General features: G+C 40.3%; 2 protein-coding genes across 12 annotated transcripts in view; both read left to right on the forward strand.

The window, feature by feature from the left end:
* LOC111858935 (myelin transcription factor 1-like) overlaps window positions 1–10,547 on the forward strand; it is a 29,889-nt gene extending 19,342 nt beyond the window's left edge. For 5 of the 8 annotated variants that reach the window (XM_023841155.2, XM_023841160.2, XM_023841159.2 and 2 more), the window contains 10 exons: window positions 78–232; window positions 642–704; window positions 1,330–1,398; window positions 1,979–2,041; window positions 3,051–3,134; window positions 3,869–4,090; window positions 4,417–4,508; window positions 4,659–4,762; window positions 5,005–5,148; window positions 5,751–10,547. In XM_023841155.2, the coding sequence (XP_023696923.1) occupies window positions 78–232; window positions 642–704; window positions 1,330–1,398; window positions 1,979–2,041; window positions 3,051–3,134; window positions 3,869–4,090; window positions 4,417–4,508; window positions 4,659–4,762; window positions 5,005–5,148; window positions 5,751–5,894 (1,140 nt within the window). In that variant the 3' untranslated portion in view covers window positions 5,895–10,547. The remainder of the gene's footprint in view (window positions 1–77; window positions 233–641; window positions 705–1,329; window positions 1,399–1,978; window positions 2,042–3,050; window positions 3,135–3,868; window positions 4,091–4,416; window positions 4,509–4,658; window positions 4,763–5,004; window positions 5,149–5,750) is intronic. The other 3 variants (XM_023841154.2, XM_023841157.2, XM_023841158.2) reach the window with 3 other exon arrangements.
* Window positions 10,548–15,788: 5,241 nt separating this feature from the next.
* On the forward strand, window positions 15,789–20,610 carry LOC111858937 (protein-L-isoaspartate O-methyltransferase domain-containing protein 2-like). Of its 4 annotated transcripts, none has more exons than XM_023841162.1 (6): window positions 15,789–16,055; window positions 16,758–17,101; window positions 17,423–17,525; window positions 17,705–17,876; window positions 18,786–18,909; window positions 19,379–20,610. In XM_023841162.1, exons 2-6 carry the CDS (start codon window positions 16,795–16,797, stop codon window positions 19,819–19,821), a joined length of 1,149 nt encoding a protein of 382 aa, XP_023696930.1. In that variant the 5' UTR covers window positions 15,789–16,055; window positions 16,758–16,794; the 3' UTR covers window positions 19,822–20,610. The 4 variants fall into 4 exon arrangements, with proteins under 4 accessions (XP_023696930.1, XP_023696929.1, XP_023696932.1 ...); XM_023841161.2 differs by having other exon boundaries at window positions 15,789–15,912; XM_023841164.2 differs by having other exon boundaries at window positions 15,789–15,912; window positions 19,382–20,610.
* Window positions 20,611–21,470: the final 860 nt, after the last annotated feature.

The raw sequence follows: 21,470 nt of genomic DNA on the forward strand, positions 1-21,470 counted from the left end.
AAAGACACGCGCATCAAATAGTTACTCCTTGGCCCCCTCTGTGCAAAAAGGCTCCTTACTTGATTTGTTCTGTGCAGATGGAGCAGACGAGCCAGTCCTATGTGTCATCTGAGCCTGAGGACTGTGAAGTGATACAAGACTGCCCTGAGGATAAAAAGTATCCCGGAGAAGTGACCACCCCCAGCTTCAAAGTTAAATTCCAGACTAAGGACTGCAAGAAGGAGCTCCTGCTGTAAGTGCCCTATGTGGAGACACAAGCATGCTCAATGCCACCAGTGAACAGTCAGTCAAAAAAACAGCCCTTATTTACTACGTACTCCATGCTAGTTACTGTAGGTTCTATTTGGGTGCTTATAAAAAATATGCCTTAAGATTGCAATCACTTTCACGATATAATAATAACCAAGTAAGTATTCTACTTTTCAAAAGGGACTTTTGGGCAGATCTTTATTCCACATTTCTGACGTAACTGTATACATTCTAAGTGTTAGGTTGCGTAATGATTTGATTTGTTAGGTATAAAACTCCTGCAGGCTCTAACATCATGGTTCTTGTTAACTTCTAATGTAGAGATTAAATAACCTGCAAACTGTAAGTTCTGAAACATTTACCCACCTAACCTTGTCACACACTACTTCTAGGTGTCCCACCCCTGGTTGCGATGGTAGCGGCCATATCACTGGAAACTATGCATCCCATCGCAGGTATGCCTCCAGGCTGCCTTCTGCCAGCTGACCATTCAGAATAAGCTCATCTTCCACAATTCTTTACTATTTTTACAGTCTTGGAAAACAGGATGAAAAAAAATGTTTAAATCTATTTATCTGGGTAGTGAGTATATATTTATTTAGGGGAAAAAGCACAGTTTTCCATTAGATGACTAGAAGAACACTGATTTTGTTCCCAAACCACTCCAGCCATTCCATGTTTTTGCTAAATTTCACCGCCGTCTTGCATCTGACATCTGAAGAGGATTTCCATTAAATCCTGCCCCCAGACTCCTGTCCGTTGCCTGAAGTCTGTGACTTCGAGCTAACCTTTTCTCCCGAAATCATAAAAGGTGCTTTCTATACTGCCTGGAAGCCCTGAGTTGCCCATGTTGGTCTGTAGTCTTGTGGTCCTGCCTCCAGTTGGATTATAGGGCCTGGATTATAGAATTATTGACAGGTGTCAGAGAAGCAAGTAAATGCATTTGTCCCATTGGCTTCTTAACAAGAGCACAGCTCCACGAAGGCTGCTTTTCCTGTCTGCTTCCCTCCTTCGGTGCTGCTCCGGAAACAGGCTCCCCTTACTCCTGCCCTGTGCCCACTCCCTGTCTCTCTCTTCCAGCCTCTCTGGGTGTCCTCTTGCTGATAAGAGTCTGCGTTCCCTCATGGCAGCCCACTCTCCTGAACTCAAGTATGTGTGGCTACCTGACTCTGCTGCTTCTCCCTGCTTGGTCATACTGCTTCTGAGCCACAACTTCCTTCTTTCACTGCGGATCCCTGCTATCATGACAAAAATCCGATCTTGCTATCTCATTTAATCCTCATGTGTGATCTTGGGGCTCATGCGCAATTATTCATGTTTAAAAAAAAAAGAAAAAGAAAAAAACAGAATTAATTTAAAAGTTAAAATTAATAACCTTGTACAGACAGAATCATAAGAGGCTTTAATACAGATTTAGATGTTTACAAATCGCATCCGGCCTCATTTGCCCAATTTAAAAGCTTAATGTAGTCACATTCATGTTGCTCCTACTTCAGCATCAGTCACCCATCAATTGGGATCACATTCACAGCATGCATTTGACATATAGGTGAGGAATGTTGAATACTTATGCGTCCATGTTTAGTGGTGCAGCTGATTGCGGCTGTTAAGAGCCCTTCCTGTAAACACTGTGCTGCCGTGAGCCATGATGCAGTGCATTGGATTGTATCTGTCATGTATCTTCTGCTTGCTTTTAGCCTAATAGTGCACCTCATTCCCCAACCCACAGGTGCCCTACTCCAGGATGTGACGGCTCGGGACATATCACTGGGAACTACGCTTCACACAGGAGGTAGGCTTGTTATTATCTCCTTGGTTCCCTGTTAATCGAAGGGAGAGCTGGTATTTATGTCTGCATCGGGATCCATAGGAATACATGGGGAGATGACATGAGGACACATTCATTGTACAGAAGACACGTCGCCCCCTATGTCTTTAAATATTATGTTGGTCCCTTGTACGTCGTTGCTTTTGAAGGATTTGGATATTAATATGGGAGTGAAGTGGTGCTTCAGTGAGAAGGGCCGTGGCCTGACGCCTCTAGGGCTCTGCCTTTGATTTGAGTCCTGGCTCTCTGAGTGAAGAGTTTGCACATGTCAACACCGGGCTTCCACTGAACTTGGGTTACATCCCACTCTCTAATGACACGCACTAACGAAATAAGGTGCGTCTGCATTGACTGTGGTCTGCTGTGTGTGCGTCCTGTCCAGGCTGTCCCCTGCCCTGTGATAGGCTGGCATCCTGTCCAGGGTGTCCCCTGCCCTGTGATAGGCTGGCATCCTGTCCAGGCTGTCCCCTGCCCTGTGATAGGCTGGCATCCTGTCCAGACTGTCCCCTGCCCTGTGATAGGCTGGCATCCTGTCCAGGGTGTCCCCTGCCACGCGCCCTTGGTGCTTATTAATACTAATACTACTATAATAATAATAAGAAGAACGACAATAATAATAATAACAACAACAAGAATAATAATTCAAGATCAAATATACTAAAAATAACGGATTTATTTTCAATCCACACTTTTTTTTTACAACCCCATATGTTCACACATTCTGATAACATCTGAAAAAACTGCTTCCACAGACATGAAAAGGTTGGGAACCCAAACTAAATAGGATAAAGTTACTACCCAGCTTCCCCAATTGGGAAAAATAAAGTATCTATATGTTATTTTAAATAAATGGATGCATTTAATACCTCTGAGAATTAACAATGGACTTCTGGTTAAAACAAAAAAAACGAATATTTGTCTTGTTATGCCATTTCATAGCTTTTCATTTCCACTCGCTGATTTTGTTTTTCAGTTTGTCCGGTTGCCCCCGTGCCAAGAAAGGTGGAACAAAAACCAGCCCCACCAAGGACGACAAGGAGGACTCTGAGCTCTTAAAGTTCGTACAGCAATAAAAGCCATCTCACGTTTTTTGATAACAAACCTCCTCATCAAAAAGCTGATACAGCAGATATAAACTTTCAAACCGATATAATTCCATAGGAACTAACCGATTGCACTGTAGCTATCACTGTAGCTATTTATAGAGGACAACAGTGGAGGTAATATCCATCACAAGGGTTTAAAATAGAACAGTTTTTTCACAGTTATATTGCTTATATATATATGATTTGTAAAATTTTTTTTATATATATATATATATTATATCAAATATATATATATACACACTCACGTGCACATACACACACACATGCATACACACATTCGTATGTGTATACACATATGCACACACACATACACATTAAAATTATGCATGTATCTGCTCAATATTTCCTGTCTGATTGGCTTCTTTTGGAGTTGTGAATAAATACTGTCTTCTTGTGTAAATTATTACTATCATTTTCTATCAGGTAAATAAATTTCCACTATAAAACGCACGCTTTACTCAGGTTATAGTATACAGTGGAAAAAAGTAGACTTCTCATTCGTCATCAGTAGTGGTAGTCTCTTTGTGCATAACAAAGACACTGCAATGATAAAAGAAAATTAAACCCAAAGTAATACAGAAATGAAAATGACTAGCATTGGATTTTAAATAGAAATGTCTTGTATCATTGACCCTTGTTGAGCTAATCTTAATTCTTTATGTATTCTGCGCACACAAACCAACAGATGCCCAGTCCCAGGATGTGACAGCCTGGGCCATATCAGTGGGAAATATGCCACCCATCGCAGTGCCTACGGGTGCCCGCTGGCTGCCCGCAGGCAAAAGGAGGGGCTCCTCAATGGCTCTCCATTCTCCTGGAAGTCCTTTAAGACCGAAGGACCCACTTGCCCGACCCCAGGCTGTGATGGCTCAGGACATGCCAATGGCAGCTTCCTCACACACAGAAGGTAATCCTGGTTGAAGCCTGGAGTCGCAGGGTGCCTCCCGTGTACCACTTTATCCGTCACTGGCAGTTATCCATAGATCCAACCACATTCTAGAGCTACGTATCCAATACCAACAGCATGTTTCCAGTTTAAAATGCAGATGGACGTGCCATACAAATCTATCACTTCTACATTAGTTTTCATTGGAATTGTTGTTTTTCTGAATTGTGAATTAAAGTGAATACCAGTGCCACCTAAATGGTTCTTCTCAGACCACATCCAAGTTGATATGTTCGGGAAGACCTGAACTTCCCAGTCCTCACATCACCGCCCACTTGTGTTTGCAGCCTCTCCGGGTGCCCCAGAGCCTCTCTGGCCAAAAAGAAAGCCAAGTTCTCTGGGGATGAGTATCTGAGTACAAAATTCAGGGCCAGTGATGGTAAGCTCATAAAAACGTTTTTTGTTCATTTTCAGTAGCGGTTTCTGATACTTATTTTGAATATCACATGTATTGATCATCCTGCATCTACTTACTCTAGGAGTCTCTTTGCTTTTTGTAAGACAGTGTTGTTGTTTTTTCCCCTATTAGTTCTAGACAACGATGAAGATATCAAGCAACTTAACAAAGAGATTAGTGAACTAAACGAATCCAACAGTGAGATGGAGGCAGACATGGTCAATCTCCAGACACAGGTTTGTCCTGGAGTCCTTTCGCCCAAAGTATTTTTATGTTGATTATTCAACTTGATCATAATTGTGAATGTGTGCATTTAATTGCCTGTTAAACCATTCAGGGGTGAAATTCGCATGTGGCTAACACATTCTGCGGGCTTTCTTTTTCATAATATTACGGTTTAAAGAGATATTACTTCTGTAAGTGACATCAGAAATTAGAATGCGGAATAATACCACTTTGGGGATTGCATTGCCCTCAGATCTCATCAATGGAGAAAAACCTGAAGAACATCGAGGAGGAAAACAAGCTGATCGAAGAGCAAAACGAGGCTTTGTTTGTGGAGTTATCCGGGCTGAGCAAGGCCCTGATCCGCAGCTTGGCCAACATCCGCCTTCCGCACATGGTGAGTTTCACACACGCTGGATGCTCGGCCGGCAGGTCCCCAAGTCACTGTGGCAGCCATTGACACGGTAGACGGTGTCCAATCAGAGTTGTCACAGAGAAAACCATCTGCTGGCGTGGAGCCACAGAAAATGTTTTCCACACAATAGAAACATACACTTCCTCTTTCCAAGTGTTATTGATTTCCAAGGTAATTCAATGTTCTGTTGAGATTAGAATCACCAAATCACATTAGGTTTTTTTATGCAACTGTTATTTTATGAACACATTAAACGTTATAACATTATAAATGAGGAAAATAGATGTTGCATATCTTGTTTGCTTGGTTATGTCATATATTTTGTAAAGTTTTATGTTCTCCTGACTAATGACTGCTGGATTGGGTACTCATCATTAATGCTGGAGAACAGAGAATTTTTCATATTTGCTTGCAAATATAGATGAAAAAAAGCCAAAAGTTGCAAACTTTTAAAAGTGGATTGTTGTGTCAGACTGACAAAGTTATTAAGATGACCTGCCAGATTGGGAGGGACAATAGCAAAGACACAATAGAAAAGATTTGAAGAGACTCGGTTCTTAAACATGCAAAACATTTTATTTCAGCAGGAGCCAATAACTGAGCAGAATTTTGATGCCTACGTGAGCACTCTGACCGATATGTACACTAATAAGGACTGCTACCAGAACCCTGAGAATAAGGCCCTTTTGGAAACTATCAACCAAGCAGTGAAGGGCATCAAGGTCTGAAGGCCGACGAGAACAACAGGGAGAAGAGCAAAGTGAGAGTAAAATGTGGGGGAAACGGGCATTCAGGTTATTAGCATGTCGTTCAACTTCATCCCAAGGGCATTGCATCAGAGAGAAAACAAGTACGAATGAAATCCAGAGATTCTGCTTCTGGTTAATAAGGATAAGCCAAACGGAACCAAATTCTTCTTATTTATGAGCACATTTATTTATGTATTTATTCTTCGAATATATTTATTTTTAGATTTTTTTTTTTTGGTTTGTCCCACTTCCTTTCTGTCATGGCACCCTGAAGAAAAATGACTGGGCATCAAGATGAATGGATGTGCCAAGTCCGACTTCTTTCAACCTTCCAAACAACAGGGAAGATCAAAAATGCACATAAATGTTTTGCGCCGCATATTTGCGAATAGGCAGTAGGAAGATAAACACATGGCTCTTTCCATTAGTGGCATCTCTTCATCAATAAGTATTTGGGCCTTAAAGTTTTCTTGTTCTGGGTTTTCTGGGTTCTCTGTTTGTCACTCGACAGTTGCCACTCACAAGCCATTTGCTTGTTTGCAACGAGGTGGTTCAGCCAATGGACGATGCCCGTGGCTGTACTCTCAAACGTCCGGAGCGGGAGAATACATGGTCTCAGAGGTTGTGCCATTGAAGCACGTAATTTGTTTCCTCTGTAAGACCATAGTCCTTGCATCCAAGGATTCCTACTAGCTATGGCTCATACTGTAACAGCTACATGACTTTAGGAAGTCCAGAAGACAGCAGGCATCGCCTCTCCCTTTATATATCATGTAAATAGCCGTCAGTTAGAGTTTCCATTGGTGTTTTTGAGCATAGGATTTGCACCTCGTTTCCATGAATAGTTTGTAGAATTACCGTTCTTATATAAATTATTTAAATCTTTGAGGGAGTGAAATGTAATTTATTCACACTAATTTATGTTAAATCTGCCTATTTATTTAACCTTGCCTATTTATTGACTTTATGTCACCATTATACAGTATTTTTAAACAGCCACGAGGAAATAAGTCTTCCTCATATATGTTTTCAAAGTTGAGGAAGCGGTTTAGAATTTCAACTGTAGCAAATTATTTTATATATCTTATTTATTTTCACAGGTGAGATTTTTAGCCTCTTTTTTAAGTGCAAATATTTTGTATCTGACAAGGTTTGATATTTTTTAAAGTTTCACTTTTGTTATGTTTTTTTCTGTAAAATATTTCAGCCATCAGCAGAAATAATATGATGTATTTATTTATTTAATATTTAACAAATAATGGCAACAATGGAAACAGTGATATTGTCAAATATTTATTTTAAAATGTTGTGTTTATGAAGGCGGAGTGTGAATATGGATAGTCCTCTCGATATTTAAGTGAGAGAACATTTATTTATATTCACTCATTCTCAAAAATGTCCAAAATAGTATTGGATTCCATGATGTGTCCATCATGTACCAGAAAACCAGCAGCTTTTCCTTTCACATTGTGCTAAAGTACGTCAGTATTTACTATCTAGGGGAGTAATGATGAAAAATAAGACAAATTTACTGTATTATACTTTACCTTTTAGCAGTCTGTAGCAGCTATACCAGGCTCATCCAAGCTAGTCTTTATAATGATTTATGCCTTCTGTTAAATACCTTCTTTTATACTGTATTGTTATGTTGAACCACTGATATTCAAAGTGAATCTCCAGTCACAGAAGTGAAATTTCACAATTCGTTTTTGGAATGAGTCGTATGGCAGCCTCTTTGAGACAAGCATACAGGCTTGTAGCCTTATTCTTATTTTATATTTTTGATGCACAAAGTGCCGCTAATAACTTCATTTTATTGATTCTCATTCAGCAATGATGCTACCCTCTTTTCAGTGGCGTAATATAGTAGTGATTATAGTAGTGATTTATGAAATGTCTTTTCTCTTGCCAAGATGGCCATAAATACACTATATTTACCTTCTCAAAAATACTATATATAAATACATAGATATATTTTTCAAGTGTAATTGTTCACACTTACCGTTCACTCCTTGTAACTTAGCAACACAGTTTGTGTAAATACTGTAACTCAGTAAGTGCATCATTTTAAAGTTGTGAATCCTGTTTCAGACCTGGTTGACTGTGGTTTTAGGATATTTACATTCAAAGTGTTATCTTTTAGATATAAATAGGTTTTCAAAAATTAATGTAATTTTTCTAAACACTTTTGCCATTGCCTACACATATCAGTCTTGTATGCTGTACAAATGAAGCTAGACCATTTTGACAAAACCATTTATAATCATGCTTGGTAAACAAAGATGTGATGTCTTTAAATGTAGGTACTGTCTTTGGGGCAGTATCACAAAAGTGTCTACAGAAACTTAACATGCACAAACTGTTGGTATTGGCTATTCTGCTAAATTCATACTTAAACAACCGTACAAATCAGTTATGATAGCATTGACGAGAGTTTTCAGAGATGAAATCGTACCCAGTATATGAATAGAATAATTAAGTTGGCTTGCTGAAGTTTCTAAAGTGGATTAGCTAATACTCTTTACTGCAGGCTGTATCCCAGCAGATATGTAACATTATAAAATGTGATCTGGCAGAATACTTGGGGATACTCTGGCAGTGAATGTGGCATCTGGCCCTGAGGTACACCGACAACAGTGCCATAGCCTCAGCTTTCATGGACAGAGCTCAGCCCTAGCACTAGAACAAGTATTTACATAACTGTAAATATAAATTTATTTTTTTCCTGTCACAAACTGTAACTTCAAACTGATTGTATATTAGTGTTTTGACTGAAAGTCTGGAGATCAGTCCTAACCTTAAGCCTAACCCTAAAACCAATAGCAGACAGAATCTTCAGTCTCTCTGTTAAGACATACACAACCTGTTTGCTTTTAAGTTATATTCTGATGAATAACTGATGCTTGTTAGAATAAATACAGAAGCAACAATAACCCTTGTAGAGCTCTGAGATAAACCAGATGGAATCAAGCCCTGTGTGAAAAAAAATGGGTTCAGGGCAAAGAATGAGGAGTCTGTAGCATTTACCGATATCCATCACTGATAACTTAAAATACTATTAATACATATATTTATTTTTCTACAGATTATTCACGCTAAACTGATGGTACTTATGCACCATGTCTTAATTTCTTAATTTTCCTGTTTCCTCCTTAATTTTTAGTATTTTGCCCTAACCCCAGTGTCTTGATAATGAATGAATAGGAATGACTGAAGACCATATGAGATTCTGAATTTCCCTTTTCAAGAAAGAAAGGAAAACGTTGGTTCTATGTTGGCAAGTGTTGGTTCTATGTAGCCTATATCCCTTTAAGTTTCTTTATTCCTTGGTGAATGGGTTTAATGTTGTTTTCCTGCAAATGGGTTAAAAGATTCCATGTGTTCTTTGCTCTATATGCACGTTAACATTAGGTTCCATTACCCAGCAATTAAAGTGTCAAATGGACGAATCTTTACAATTACATGCACCAAAAATACAGGCTGAAGGCCCAAACTGTGTCTTGACTCAGACCATGTGCTCCACTTAACAAAAGCTAGAAAATGGACACACTGGTTTAGAGAAAAATAAGGTACTTAAATATTTGAAATATAGACATGGCCAGAGTTTCAAATGAAAAAGTAATAATAATAATAACAATAATTTCTAAGACAGATATAAAACACATGCACAAAGAGGAGAAAGGCATGTTTGGTAGAAACGGACTCTATTAAGCTTGCATAACCAAAATTCCCTACTAGGTACTGTAGCTTAAAACTTGTAATTTTATCATTTGTGCCTTTCTCACTCCATTCATTGCAGGAAAGGGTTTGTTTACACAAGGGAACTGGATTCAAATATTGCTCAGGATGTGAAAAGTGAATAGCAAGACCCTAGTGAAAGGGGTGAAGATGAAAATAATCATACATAGTGAAACATGCCGCCAACTTAAACACAAACAGGTGTAGTGACTTAGATGGTGGCAGATTCCGTATAGCTTTAGAGAGAGAAAACACGCAAAGAAACTGTGATTTGATATGATGATTCAGGTACCAAATTCCATTAACTGGTGAAATACTATAAGATAAAGATATGAGGAAACAAATGATGACATATAGAAGGACTATGAACAAGGGCAGGGCATTATTTTAAAACAAGTGGAATTCTTTGTAAAAAAAAATTGTATTAAATGACAGTGTTGTTCTTGTCGTTGATGTAGCACTAAATAAAAAAAAAAACTGTTAGATGCAGTGTGATATCATTTACAGTCAAGGTTTGTCCTGCTAGCACATTTTTAAAGATAACTATTTTTACTGGTAATATTTTTTATAGTACTGATGTGGACATTGATTTCAAAAAGACAGTACTTCCAAATGACAAAAACTTCCAAAATAATAATAATGAACTGTGCTTATTTATTTTTTTAATTTTCTTGTGTAGAAGAGGGGTTACTTGTAGAAAGCGGGCCAAGCCTTGAGTGTCTGTCTGCTGAGGTCTTTATTTTTTATTTTTTTGAGGTCTTTTTGAAGTGAACTCTGTAAATCTGCCTGGATTGTAAAGTCTCTGAATTCATGTACCTGTGCAGCTGTTTACATTTGTCAGTGTTATTGAAAAAAGTGATGTCTGTAATTGTGTGTATGATTCATTTTAATGTTATCTATGGAAAATAATAAATTATTATTGAAATAATGAGCCAGTGTTATTTCTCCATCATTTCTCGGAGGCCCAGATGCAAGAGAAATATAACATATGGCTTTCATCATTAGTCATTCTGCTATTAGAGCAGATGCTTACCATAAGTCTGAAAAAGGCCTGTGTAATGTTTTTCATAAGTAGTTTAATTCATTTTATGTTTATAATAAAGCATTTCGTAGAATTGTTTGTCCTTTGCAAAAAAGAAAAAGAAAACTTGAGGTTTCACTTGCAGTTCTCCAGCTGAATCATAATAATTCAAAAACTGAAAACCAGTCAGTTGACGACAAATGAAAACTGTGTATCAACACTCCAACGGTCACACCCCCCCCCCCCCCACACACACACACACACAGCCTTTAAACCCCTACTGTTTTTCTCAATGAATTCAAAACTCAGAAGAACAGCCTGTCCATCTGTAGTGGACCTCACGCCCTTTATTTCTCAGAGCCTGCACTTGGCACAGATGACAAGCTGTTAGCCTCTGAAGCCAGGACAGCTGAGGAAGCTTCAAAGCACGAGCTCCACCACTCAGCCAGCGCGCTTCTGCTGGCTCTTATATTTAATCCCATATCCATTTGCATAAAAAATAAATGAGAAACAAAGATAACTTTCATCTGCATCCATACATTAGCACATTTTTTTTTGTTGTGTCACTCTTTTGTGCATGCATGTGTGTTTCTGGAACAGGAAGAAAGAGAAAGCATAGAGATCCAAGAATTTGTGATGCCATTTTGTTCTTCTGGGTTTTTTATGAAGTCCTGACTTTTTTCTTTTTTTTTTTGGAGTGCTGGCGGTGCAGGCTAAAACAAAGACCAGAAAGTGAATCTCTACTTTGATCTCAACGTGGCTGCAACAGCAATGGCTGCTGATGTTGTAAGTGGAGATTGGTAGGAGCCCTAAAATGGCCGATCACCATCCCATGTGCTGACAGATGGAGGGAGTCTCAAGTGAAATAAGTTACTCTCAGCAGGACCTGTGGTTTCTGGCATAGAGCTCTGGCTCTAAACTCCTTACCAAATTAACTGTTAGCATAAATAGAAACCCAAATATTAAGAATAATAAGGAAAAAGTGTATTTCTTTAACCATGGCGCGGTGATTCAGTTGGTAACACTGTTGCCTCAGTCTTCCAGGGTTGGAAGTTGTAATTCTGTGCCTGTTCTTTGGGCAAGGAGTTGGCATGTTCTCCGTATTTTTGCACCACCTTCTTTCTGCAGCCTAAAAACATGTGGTTGGGGGGACCAATCGGATGAAATTGACCTTAGTATGACATTCTCTGTATGTGACTGCTCTGAGATGGACTGGCATCCCATCTAGGGTGTCCACTGTCCCATGTCCTGTACTTGTTGGGATAGGCTTCAGGCTCACCTGACCCTAGACGAGAAAGCTGCCAAAGATGGATATTCCTTTTACTTTATTTGCATGTGAAATTAAGTGAGGATACGGAAAGGCTCAGACTGTAAAGCCTAGGGAATGATTTAAACCAAAGCCAGGCCATATTAGTCAGGCAGCAGCTTTGGCATTAATCAGCAGCTCTCTTCCAGCCTTGACATGGTTTTCCCAGGCTATACAGGTCTAATCTAGTGAGAGTTTCTTTGCCAATCACTGCACAAGACCTCCCTGCAGAGCCATCAGCCAAGTCTTGGTCCTGCAAATATAGATAACTTTCATCTGCATCCATACATTAGCACATTTTTTTTTGTTGTGTCACTCTTTTGTGCATGCATGTGTGTTTCTGGAACAGGAAGAAAGAGAAAGATCAGCCAAGTCTTGGTCCTGCAAATTGTCAGGTAAGGTATGTAATCAGCCTTTATGAGGTTGTATTAGATCAATACATGCACGCCAATCTTGAGAAGTCCAAACGGCAAAATAATCTTTCAGTTTGGTTGCTACATTTATCCAAAGTGACTTTAGTGATTTAGCCATTCCTAAAATGAGATACATTATAAGGAACATTTTATTATGCTGCAAGAATTTATTATTGAACAATAGTTGCCTGAGGTTTCACTTGCAATTCTGGTTATAATAAAGCACTGTAACCATTGAATTGCTATCTATATACTATATTTTAAAAGCACAACAGTGGAAATTATCCAGAACATGGGAAAGACAGGGTACAGCAATAACTTCAGTTCAGTTGGTTCTAGTTCTATATTGTTTTTATGTATAAACTAATAAAATATAGAATAATTTGTTATTGTGCCAATTATATGTAAATATAACGTGTCAAGATACCCAGCAGGGGTGTAGTTAGAGATTAACCCTCTCAAGGCAGGCGTTGCTGATTTGCAACAGTTAAAAACTAACTACCTTATTACCCCACATACATATTTTATGAGTTTTTTTTACTCAGAAGTACCACTGCAGGACTTGGTTGTCCTGTCGTTACTAAAACTTAATTTGAGCCTGAAAGGGTTAATGGATCAGGGTCTTTACTTGGGGCGATGGTAAGCTTATATGTAATGTAAAAAGTTATTAATGACTTAAGCCAATAAATATACACTTATTTGTGGGGGGGGGGGTTCTAAAGAACATTTTAGGGGGCCTAAAGCCTTCAACAACTACATTTTTTATTTAAAATGAACTTTTTCCACGTTTTGGAAATGGAGACATCTTGGATATTTTTATTGCTTTGAAAAGTTGTTGAATTTTGTAAATGAATGGTGACACCTGCTGGACAGAAGTACCGGGTCATTTTAAAGAGCAAAAACTGCATAATTTAAATGCATATGTCCCATGACAGAAATCTAAAAATAAGTGACACCCATTTTACCTCAAAATCAACATGAATGAGCATTTACACTAAAATAGTTTAACTGAATACAACCAAGTTACTACACAATTTGTTAAATGTAAATGAAATCCAAGCTTTAATCACCACAACCCAGGTGCTAGTTGTGAACACCGGCAGAATCAAACATGTAGTATGCAATCTTAGCCATAAAAGTACACACAGCTGTTTGATGATTAATTTACTCAGGGGTCTCAGGCCACCATTTGTTTGTATGGAGTCAGTTTTCCATATCACTCCTATATAATTATTGGAAGCATTCTGCAGTGGTCACTGTAGGCAGCAGTCAGGCTGTTCTCAAAAGTGGAGTGTAGCCTATAGATTAACTTTTATCACTTCCTTTATATTATATTATCAGTGAAGTCCCCTGGTACAACCACAATTATATTAATTTCAAATTCTGCATATAAACAAGGAAATAATTAAACCGTCCATTTTCTGTAACCACTTATCCTATTCATAGTCGTGAGGGGTCCAGAGCTTGTGGGCATGAGGCAGAGAACAACCCAGGATGGGAGACCAATATATCACAGGACACACTCACACCTGCACACCTATGGGCAGTTTGGTAACTCCAATCAACCTCAGCATGCTTTCAGACCGTGGGGAGAAACCAGAGCACCAGGAGGAAACCCCACAGGGAGTCGAGGTAGAGACTCAATGATGGTCCCAGAGGTATGAGGCAACAGTGCTAACTACTGTGCCACCACGATTAAATCAACACAATCTAATTTGAAAATGAATTGTGTTTTTCTTTATCTTTTTCACATCACTTTTCTTGGTGAAAATTGCAGTGGCAGCTTATGAAGCAGGTCAGACTAGACCTCCTTTACTGACGCCATGGTCCCCTGATGTTTCCAAGCCAACTGGGAAGAGTTAGTCTACTGTTCCATGGCCACCATATTGTTGCTCCTAAATCTGTAGTTCAACCATGAAGCAGAGTCTCCTCTCTAATATTCTGGAACAGGCTTACCCAAGAATGCTAAGAAGTGTATTTATTCTATAACTGGAATGCACCACCTAGTCAACCATCACTTCTGTTTTCCAGTTCCGAGGTACTTTACCTGCTTCCATGCAATGTTGAAGGGGTGCCTCAACCACTTCACCCCCACAACATCCAGTAATTTCAAACACACTTGCAGCCTCTCCACCACGAAGGCATCTTATCACTACAGCAACTTCAACAACAGACATAGACTATGGTCCACCAGATGTTTCTAATACTGACTGCTGGTAAGTACAGCCACCATTTCCATCAGTGTGAGAAGTTCCTCAAAGTGTACCTTGCACTGCTAGACAACATCCCTAAGGTAAGTCAACACTTCCCAACCCCAGGTGAACAGAGCCTCAGCAAGATCTCACCTCTCTCCTGAGGTCCTACCTGATTTGTTAAACAGTTTACCAAAACATCTTTTGGGGTTACACAATGCTCCATAGCCTCTTTAAATCCTCCTACGCACAAGCTTTTGTTTCTGTCACTGCCTTTGCTGCAGCCTTTCTAGCTTGTTTGTATATTTCAGCTGTCTCAGGAGAGTCCTATGCAAGCATTGCCCTGAAGGCCTCCCCCTTCAGCTTGACAGCTTCTTTCACCACCAGAGTCCATCAGTGCATTACTGTCATGACAGGCACGACTGCTTTCTGCCCACAGCCCAATGTGGCCGCTGCAACAACAGAATCCTTGAACATAGTCCATTCATACTTCATGTCCCTGAATTCACTTGGCACACTCTCTTCACTAATGTTCAAAACACAAAGCCTCAAGTTTCTGCAGCTATCAGTTGCATAGAAGCAATCCTTTAACCTACTGGGCAGACAGGAGTACCTAACACCCACCTGTGGTCTTTTACCAAGAGTAAATCCAGCGAAGGATCGACTACCGATTGAAGGGTTTAGTTCCAGAACTGACAGTCGGGGTGTCTGGGTCCTACCTGCCTTATGCTTGCTGCCCATATGGCACTGCATCTGACCCCGCTTTTCATCTTATGAGTGGTGAGCTCGGAAGATGTTCAATATAGCCATTTCAGGCTGAGCCTTGCTGGGTTACATGGATGGCCCGGCCACTAAGTGTCCCCCCACAAACACCAAAACCAGGCCTGGCTCCAGGAGTAGGTCCAATAAGCATATTCCTGACTCTATTTTATTTTTCATTATTCTCTGTTGGATCTTCGTTTGTTTCAAAAAGCTGTTTGCTAAGGGAGGTTATAGCTACAGGAAGATAAAACTCCAGAACACATTGCTCTGTGGATTATTAATTAAAGCACACAAACCCCTCCACCACCATCAGGTCATGAGCTGAAGGGAATTCTTTTTCTCTCTTTAGAGGTGAAATTATGTGTTAGAGAATGTGGTTGGATGTAGCGAATTGTGCCGGTAACTCCGCGACTCTCGGGAGCGCGCGTGACGTCAGTTGGTCAGGTGGTAAATGTTTACATGCAGTGTGGCGATGGGTAGGAAGGTACCTCTGTGAAAGCGCTGGGAAAAAGCGGCACTACCGTGCAGCGACACCTTATTCTCTTTCCAAATCGAGAGACTCCTGGTAAAACGTTTTAATGCCTAAAATGTTTCTACAGCCGTGAGCTATTCTTCTCAGCCGTGGCAAGACTTCCTCCGTTTGTTTCCTCCTCTTCTTTCGTTTTTTTTTTTTATTTCCGATTTAACATACAGGGGAATAATATGAAGGTGGGCGAACTTTAGCACATTACATTTCATGTAATTTTGTTGCGCAGTTGCGTTAAACGTCGGTATTTTTCCGAATTAAGTCAGGCTGCATGTAAACGGTAGCGCCACGATTCGATAGCCAAAATTTTAGCATTGTGAGTATGGCAGTTCTATTATTTCGTATGCTGCATGTTTATAAGGTGCCACATGCATTAAATAGTATAACGTGGCATTTTTATTAGTAGATGAAAAGATTGCATTTTTAAATACGCCTGCACACGGGGAAAAACGATGGACAAATAAGGAAAGACAGTGCATGTAAATCCAGGAAATAGTGGTGGTGTTTATTACTAAGTGAACCCTTCAGCGCCATCAACTGGTGGCACGCGCGCAAATATTTACCTCTTGATCTCTTGTGTGACAGGAAAAGGACTCCTGCATTCCCTGAATATGACATTGTTCAGTCTTTTTATTTATTGTGGCTTGTGTTGAAAGCCATCCATGGTGCTGTGCCATATTAAAAAATGTATAAAACAATGTAAGAAATATTTGTACCAATCAGGGAAAATATGTGCAAGACTTATTATTGGTTGATTGTTGTTTAAGATGGCAGGGCAGATAATGTATCCCAAGTCCTGATGCATTTTAAACAAATCCTGTGGCATTTGAATTTAATTTATGTGTCTGCTTTATTCCCCCCCACCCCCCATTTCCTGTTTGCAGGAGTAGACACCTACTCAGACCTTTTCGTGCTGCTAAAATGGGAGGGGCTGTAAGTGCTGGGGAGGACAATGATGAGCTGATTGACAACCTGAAGGAAGCACATTACATTCGCTCAGACCTGGTGGAGCAGGCCTTCCGGGCCCTTGACCGCGCTGATTATTATTTGGAGGAGTTCCGTGATAACGCCTATAAAGACCTCGCCTGGAGGCATGGGAACATCCACCTGTCTGCTCCCTGCATCTACTCTGAGGTGATGGAGGCCCTGGATTTGCAGCCAGGGCTGTCCTTCCTGAACCTCGGTAGTGGCACAGGCTACCTCAGCACCATGGTGGGCCTCATTCTCGGTGAGACCGTCTGCTAAGTTTGAGATGTCAGATTGATCCCCTTTCTGGTCCTCAACTGTTCAAACTGAGATGAAACTGCTTAATATTCAGTTGTTCCTGCAGAAGGAGTCCTGATAGACTGTGTAATGAACAATTTGGCAAAATAAAACTTTGTTACTGCATGTTTGACTTGGCATGCAAGATCAGTTAATTGTATGTTGAAACTTTTTTTCTGCACAAAACAAATTTAACTTACCATACAAAATATGGCCATTTCTAATGTGGGATTTCTCATTGCTAATATATGTCCACAAGTTTTCTGACCCCTGACTTTTTCACCAGGTCCTTTTGGTGTCAACCATGGGGTTGAGCTTCATGCAGATGTCATAGATTATGCTTACAAGAAACTGGATTTCTTCATCAAGACCAGCGACAGTTTTGACAAGTAACACTTCTTGCACACTCCCTACTTTTGTAGGGAAATCCATAGCTGCCACCTTTAAGGGGTGAAAACGCATATACCTAGTGATACATTTATTAAGTATTTGTTTTGTTGTGTAACATAATATAAACTTGTGTTTATATGCATTGAAGACTGCTATGTTTTGATTTGTCCCCGTGCAGATTTGAGTTTTGCGAGCCCTCTTTTGTGGTTGGGAACTGCCTAGAGATCATCCCAAATTGCAGACAGTATGACAGGGTCTACTGTGGAGCAGGCGTGCAAAGGGAGCATGAGAACTTTATGAAGAACCTTCTGAAGGTTGGGGGAATCCTGGTTTTGCCACTGGAGGAGAAGGTGAGTCACTTCGATGTGTTCATCCAGCACCATCAAGAATAATTTGGATTTTAACTTTAAAAGGTACAGTTACCTACAGTTAGGGTACAATTGGCAGGCACTTGAGGGTACAGCCCCAGTGAAAAGCAAAGGGGCAAATTGGTACTGTTTTTTTCTGACAGTATGGGTCTGGAGCCTGTCCCAGAAGCTATGGGTGCAAGGCCCATAGGACGAGCGGGTATAGAACATGGACGTATAGATGGATGTTCGCATGTGCCCTTCATGTTCAATAGCTATCGCTTACTTACAGTCACTGGGGTGAATGGACACAGTGTAATTATTAATAAATACCTGTAAAAATATATAATATAAGAATGATGTGGTGTGCATTATGCCCCGTAGTGTAATGCTTAAAGCACACTTTACTGTACATGTGATTTTGCTTTTAGTCCATTAATTCTGCTCTTGGTACTTTGAACGGACACTGCAGTTATTATTGGCAATGCAAAAGGATTTCTAGATCTCACTAAAGCACATATTTTTTCCTTCCATTTTGCCCTCTGTTACGGTAGAGCTCCAAATGTTGATCTAAAGCGACTATTGACCAAGTGTGCTTCTGTGGTTGTGTTTGTGTTAGATGACTCAGTATAGTTTAATCCTGATGGGTTTTTTTGACAACACTGGTGGAGGGTTAAAATTGGTCAAGGTATTTCAGCTTGGTGCCCCACACACAATCTGTGAGTCTCTTATGCCAGCTGTGGGAGTTGTATCTCTTCCACTCAACTTTTTTTGCTTACTGTGGAACTTTTGTATTCCTAAAAATTTACAGTTAAATTCACAAATAAATTATGTTGGTAAATTTAAGAAACAAGATGTTTACATGTAAACGTTTTTTAGTTTTTAGTTTTCCTGTTTTTTTTTTTTTTACAGCTGACAAAGATCACGCGCACGAGTCACAATACCTGGGAAACAAAGAAGATCATTGCAGTTTCTTTTGCCCCTCTTGTGCTGCCAAAGAATGGGGACAGGAGCCAATCCACAGGGGTTCCTCTACGTAAGTATGCAGAAACAGCCATAAATCACATGGGTGCTTCCAGTGAGTAGCCTGACCAGACATTCTATCCATGTAGAGACTGTATTTTAAGAGCACATTGGAACATTATTAAATGCTAATTGATTTAATTGTATTCTAAAAATTTAACCGTGACTAGTTTATTCTATTATTATTTTTGTTTATTAACCGTGGTATAAGCGAGATAAACCACTTTAAGGTATGTGGTTATATGAAAATAATACTCCAACTTGGTTTGTGGCTCGCCGCTTGGTGTCGGGCTACATTACACCAAGTTGTCATTGATTTTTTTCAAATAACTGCAGACCTTGATGCGGTTTATCCCTTAGTTTTGTTTAACCAGTGAAAGAGTGATAGTGACAAAAATAACCTCTTGAATTTTTTCCTCCCATTATTGTCCCTTTGTTCATTTACCTGTACAAACGCACATCCTCTGGCGAATCCCCTGAAGCAGCGATGTTCGAAGTGCGGACGCTGCAAGACTTTGCACGCATCTCCATACGTCACACCTTGAAGGTGATTCTGGGGGCCAGTCATGAGCGGGAGGCCGCTGGGTGTCAGCCGCCACTGGTGGGGGTGCCCAAGAGCGGGCCTTGTTTCAAGCGAAGGCGCATTCACCGGCGACGCATCAACTCTGTGCTCTTGGCCAGCAAGCACACCTTAGAGCACCGCATGATTCCGGAATCCTTTGACGATGACAGCAGTGACGGTGTGGAGGAGGAGGGTCAGCTGGGACGGCTTGGGGTGGGGTACCAGGCCAATGATGAAGAAGAGGAGAGGGGAAACAGAGATTCTGCACAAGAACCTGCAGTTAACTTGCTAAGGGAGAGAATCCTCTCCCTGCCATTGCCCGAACCACTCAAAATGTACTTATTGTACTACCGGCAGAAGTAAACAAGCGGCATCTTAGTAAACACTTCTTGAGCTACAGCTGAAAACAAGATTTCTGGGGAGCCTTTAACTTGGTTAAATAAAGACTCACTTTCTCCTTTCTTGTATTAAAATACCAGAAATATTTCTGGGTGGGAGTAAGGGTGCTCAGTATTTTCTACTTCAGGTAAAATTTTTGGACTTTGAGAAGCAAAACCTGATTTGTGTTGCCGAAGCAGTGACCTTTAGGAGAAAAGCTGAGGTCGTTTTTAGTGGATTTAATGTTTCTGGAAGAAAAAGGTTCTTTCTAAGATTCATTAGCAGTGTGGGGTCTCCACACCTATAAATGACACTTAAGAACCATTGAAAAGAAATTGTAAATAAAAATAAATTTGTAGCAGACGGGTCCTGTTCTCGTAATTTCCTGTCATCTGTTGATGTGGGACTGGTACTTGGAATAATAATTCTGACAGTATTGGGTTTCTATACATTCCTCCAGAGTTTGCATCAGTGTCCAGTGTGAGGTGGGTGCAGTGGTTTTTTTTTTTTTGCAGTAGTTTGATTATGACCATGCAGCTTAAATTCCAGATAGACACATGATAGCTTGTACTTTGCTTTCTTCTGTTGACGTCCTGAGCTCTCGTGCAAGTGCAGCACTTAAGCTGCAGTGTGTTTGTCTGTAAAACAGGAACGATTTTCCCACACGTTTGCCCGTGTCATTTCTCACAGTTTCTATTTTTATGCAACTTATAAAGAGCTTGCTAATAAAATATTGTTTGAGATGTTTCAATAAACATGTTTTGTACCTCTTCAGTTTCATTTGCTCATCATTATTTTAGATATTCTTTTTCACATGTAGAGGATATTTTCATGGCCAAGAGTTTAACTTAAAAACAAAATTTCAACATCAGTATTTTTACTCTAAGAAACTGATGTTTGCTCTGGTCATAATCAGTAGCATTTAAAGTGGATTTGGGTATGTGCATGATATTAATATTCGTAGTTCTGGAATAGGTGTTAGCCACATAAATCTCTCTTGCAACCACTTATCCTGCTTAAAAACTCCACACATGCACAGTGGTGATATGCAACAGTGTTAACAGTGTATAATGAGCTACAATGAAGCCTGAAGTCTATTCCGCTCTGGAGTTGTCTTGGGTAAGAGGCACCAGGCAGGGGCGGGTCTATTCATAGCCCCCCAGATTTGGCACCAGGACGTTGGAGTTTACCCCACTAAATGAGAGGGGCGTCTCTCTTTGACTTTGTTGGGGGATGGGCTCTGACTGTTGCTTTTGCCAATGCCCTGAACATCAGTTCAGAGTATCTAGGCTTCTTGGAGACCTTAGGTGGGGGGCTGTGGATGCCCTCTCTGAGTACCCCTTGTTCTACTGGGAGACCCCCGGTACTTGATGGTGAACACCTGTGATAAAGGTGATGTCAGACTAAAGAACAAGGCCTTAGATTGGTTAGATTGGGGGATCCTGGAGCCAGTTGACAGGTACTGACAGGCCTATGCAAGAAACATCTCCTGGATGCCCTGGTACGCATCATCAGTGATGTATCCTGGGGTCAACAGGTGTTTCGGGTCTCGCAACATCAGACACCCTCGCCCAGGCGACCCAGGCCCCGACTTGCGTACCAGTAGCTACCCACGGATCAGCCCTCTTGAGCCA

The sequence above is a fragment of the Paramormyrops kingsleyae genome, chromosome 6, assembly GCF_048594095.1.
Source record: "Paramormyrops kingsleyae isolate MSU_618 chromosome 6, PKINGS_0.4, whole genome shotgun sequence".
Classification (NCBI taxonomy): domain Eukaryota; kingdom Metazoa; phylum Chordata; class Actinopteri; order Osteoglossiformes; family Mormyridae; genus Paramormyrops; species Paramormyrops kingsleyae.

Excerpts from the sequence above, each read along its gene's own strand:
- LOC111858937 (XM_023841162.1), top strand. The coding sequence starts at position 16,795 with ATGGGAGGGGCTGTAAGTGCTGGGGAGGACAATGATGAGCTGATTGAC. Across the intron at positions 17,102-17,422 it reads CATGGTGGGCCTCATTCTCG|GTCCTTTTGGTGTCAACCAT; the intron begins GTGAGACCGTCT and ends CTTTTTCACCAG. Across the intron at positions 17,877-18,785 it reads TTTTGCCACTGGAGGAGAAG|CTGACAAAGATCACGCGCAC; the intron begins GTGAGTCACTTC and ends TTTTTTTTACAG.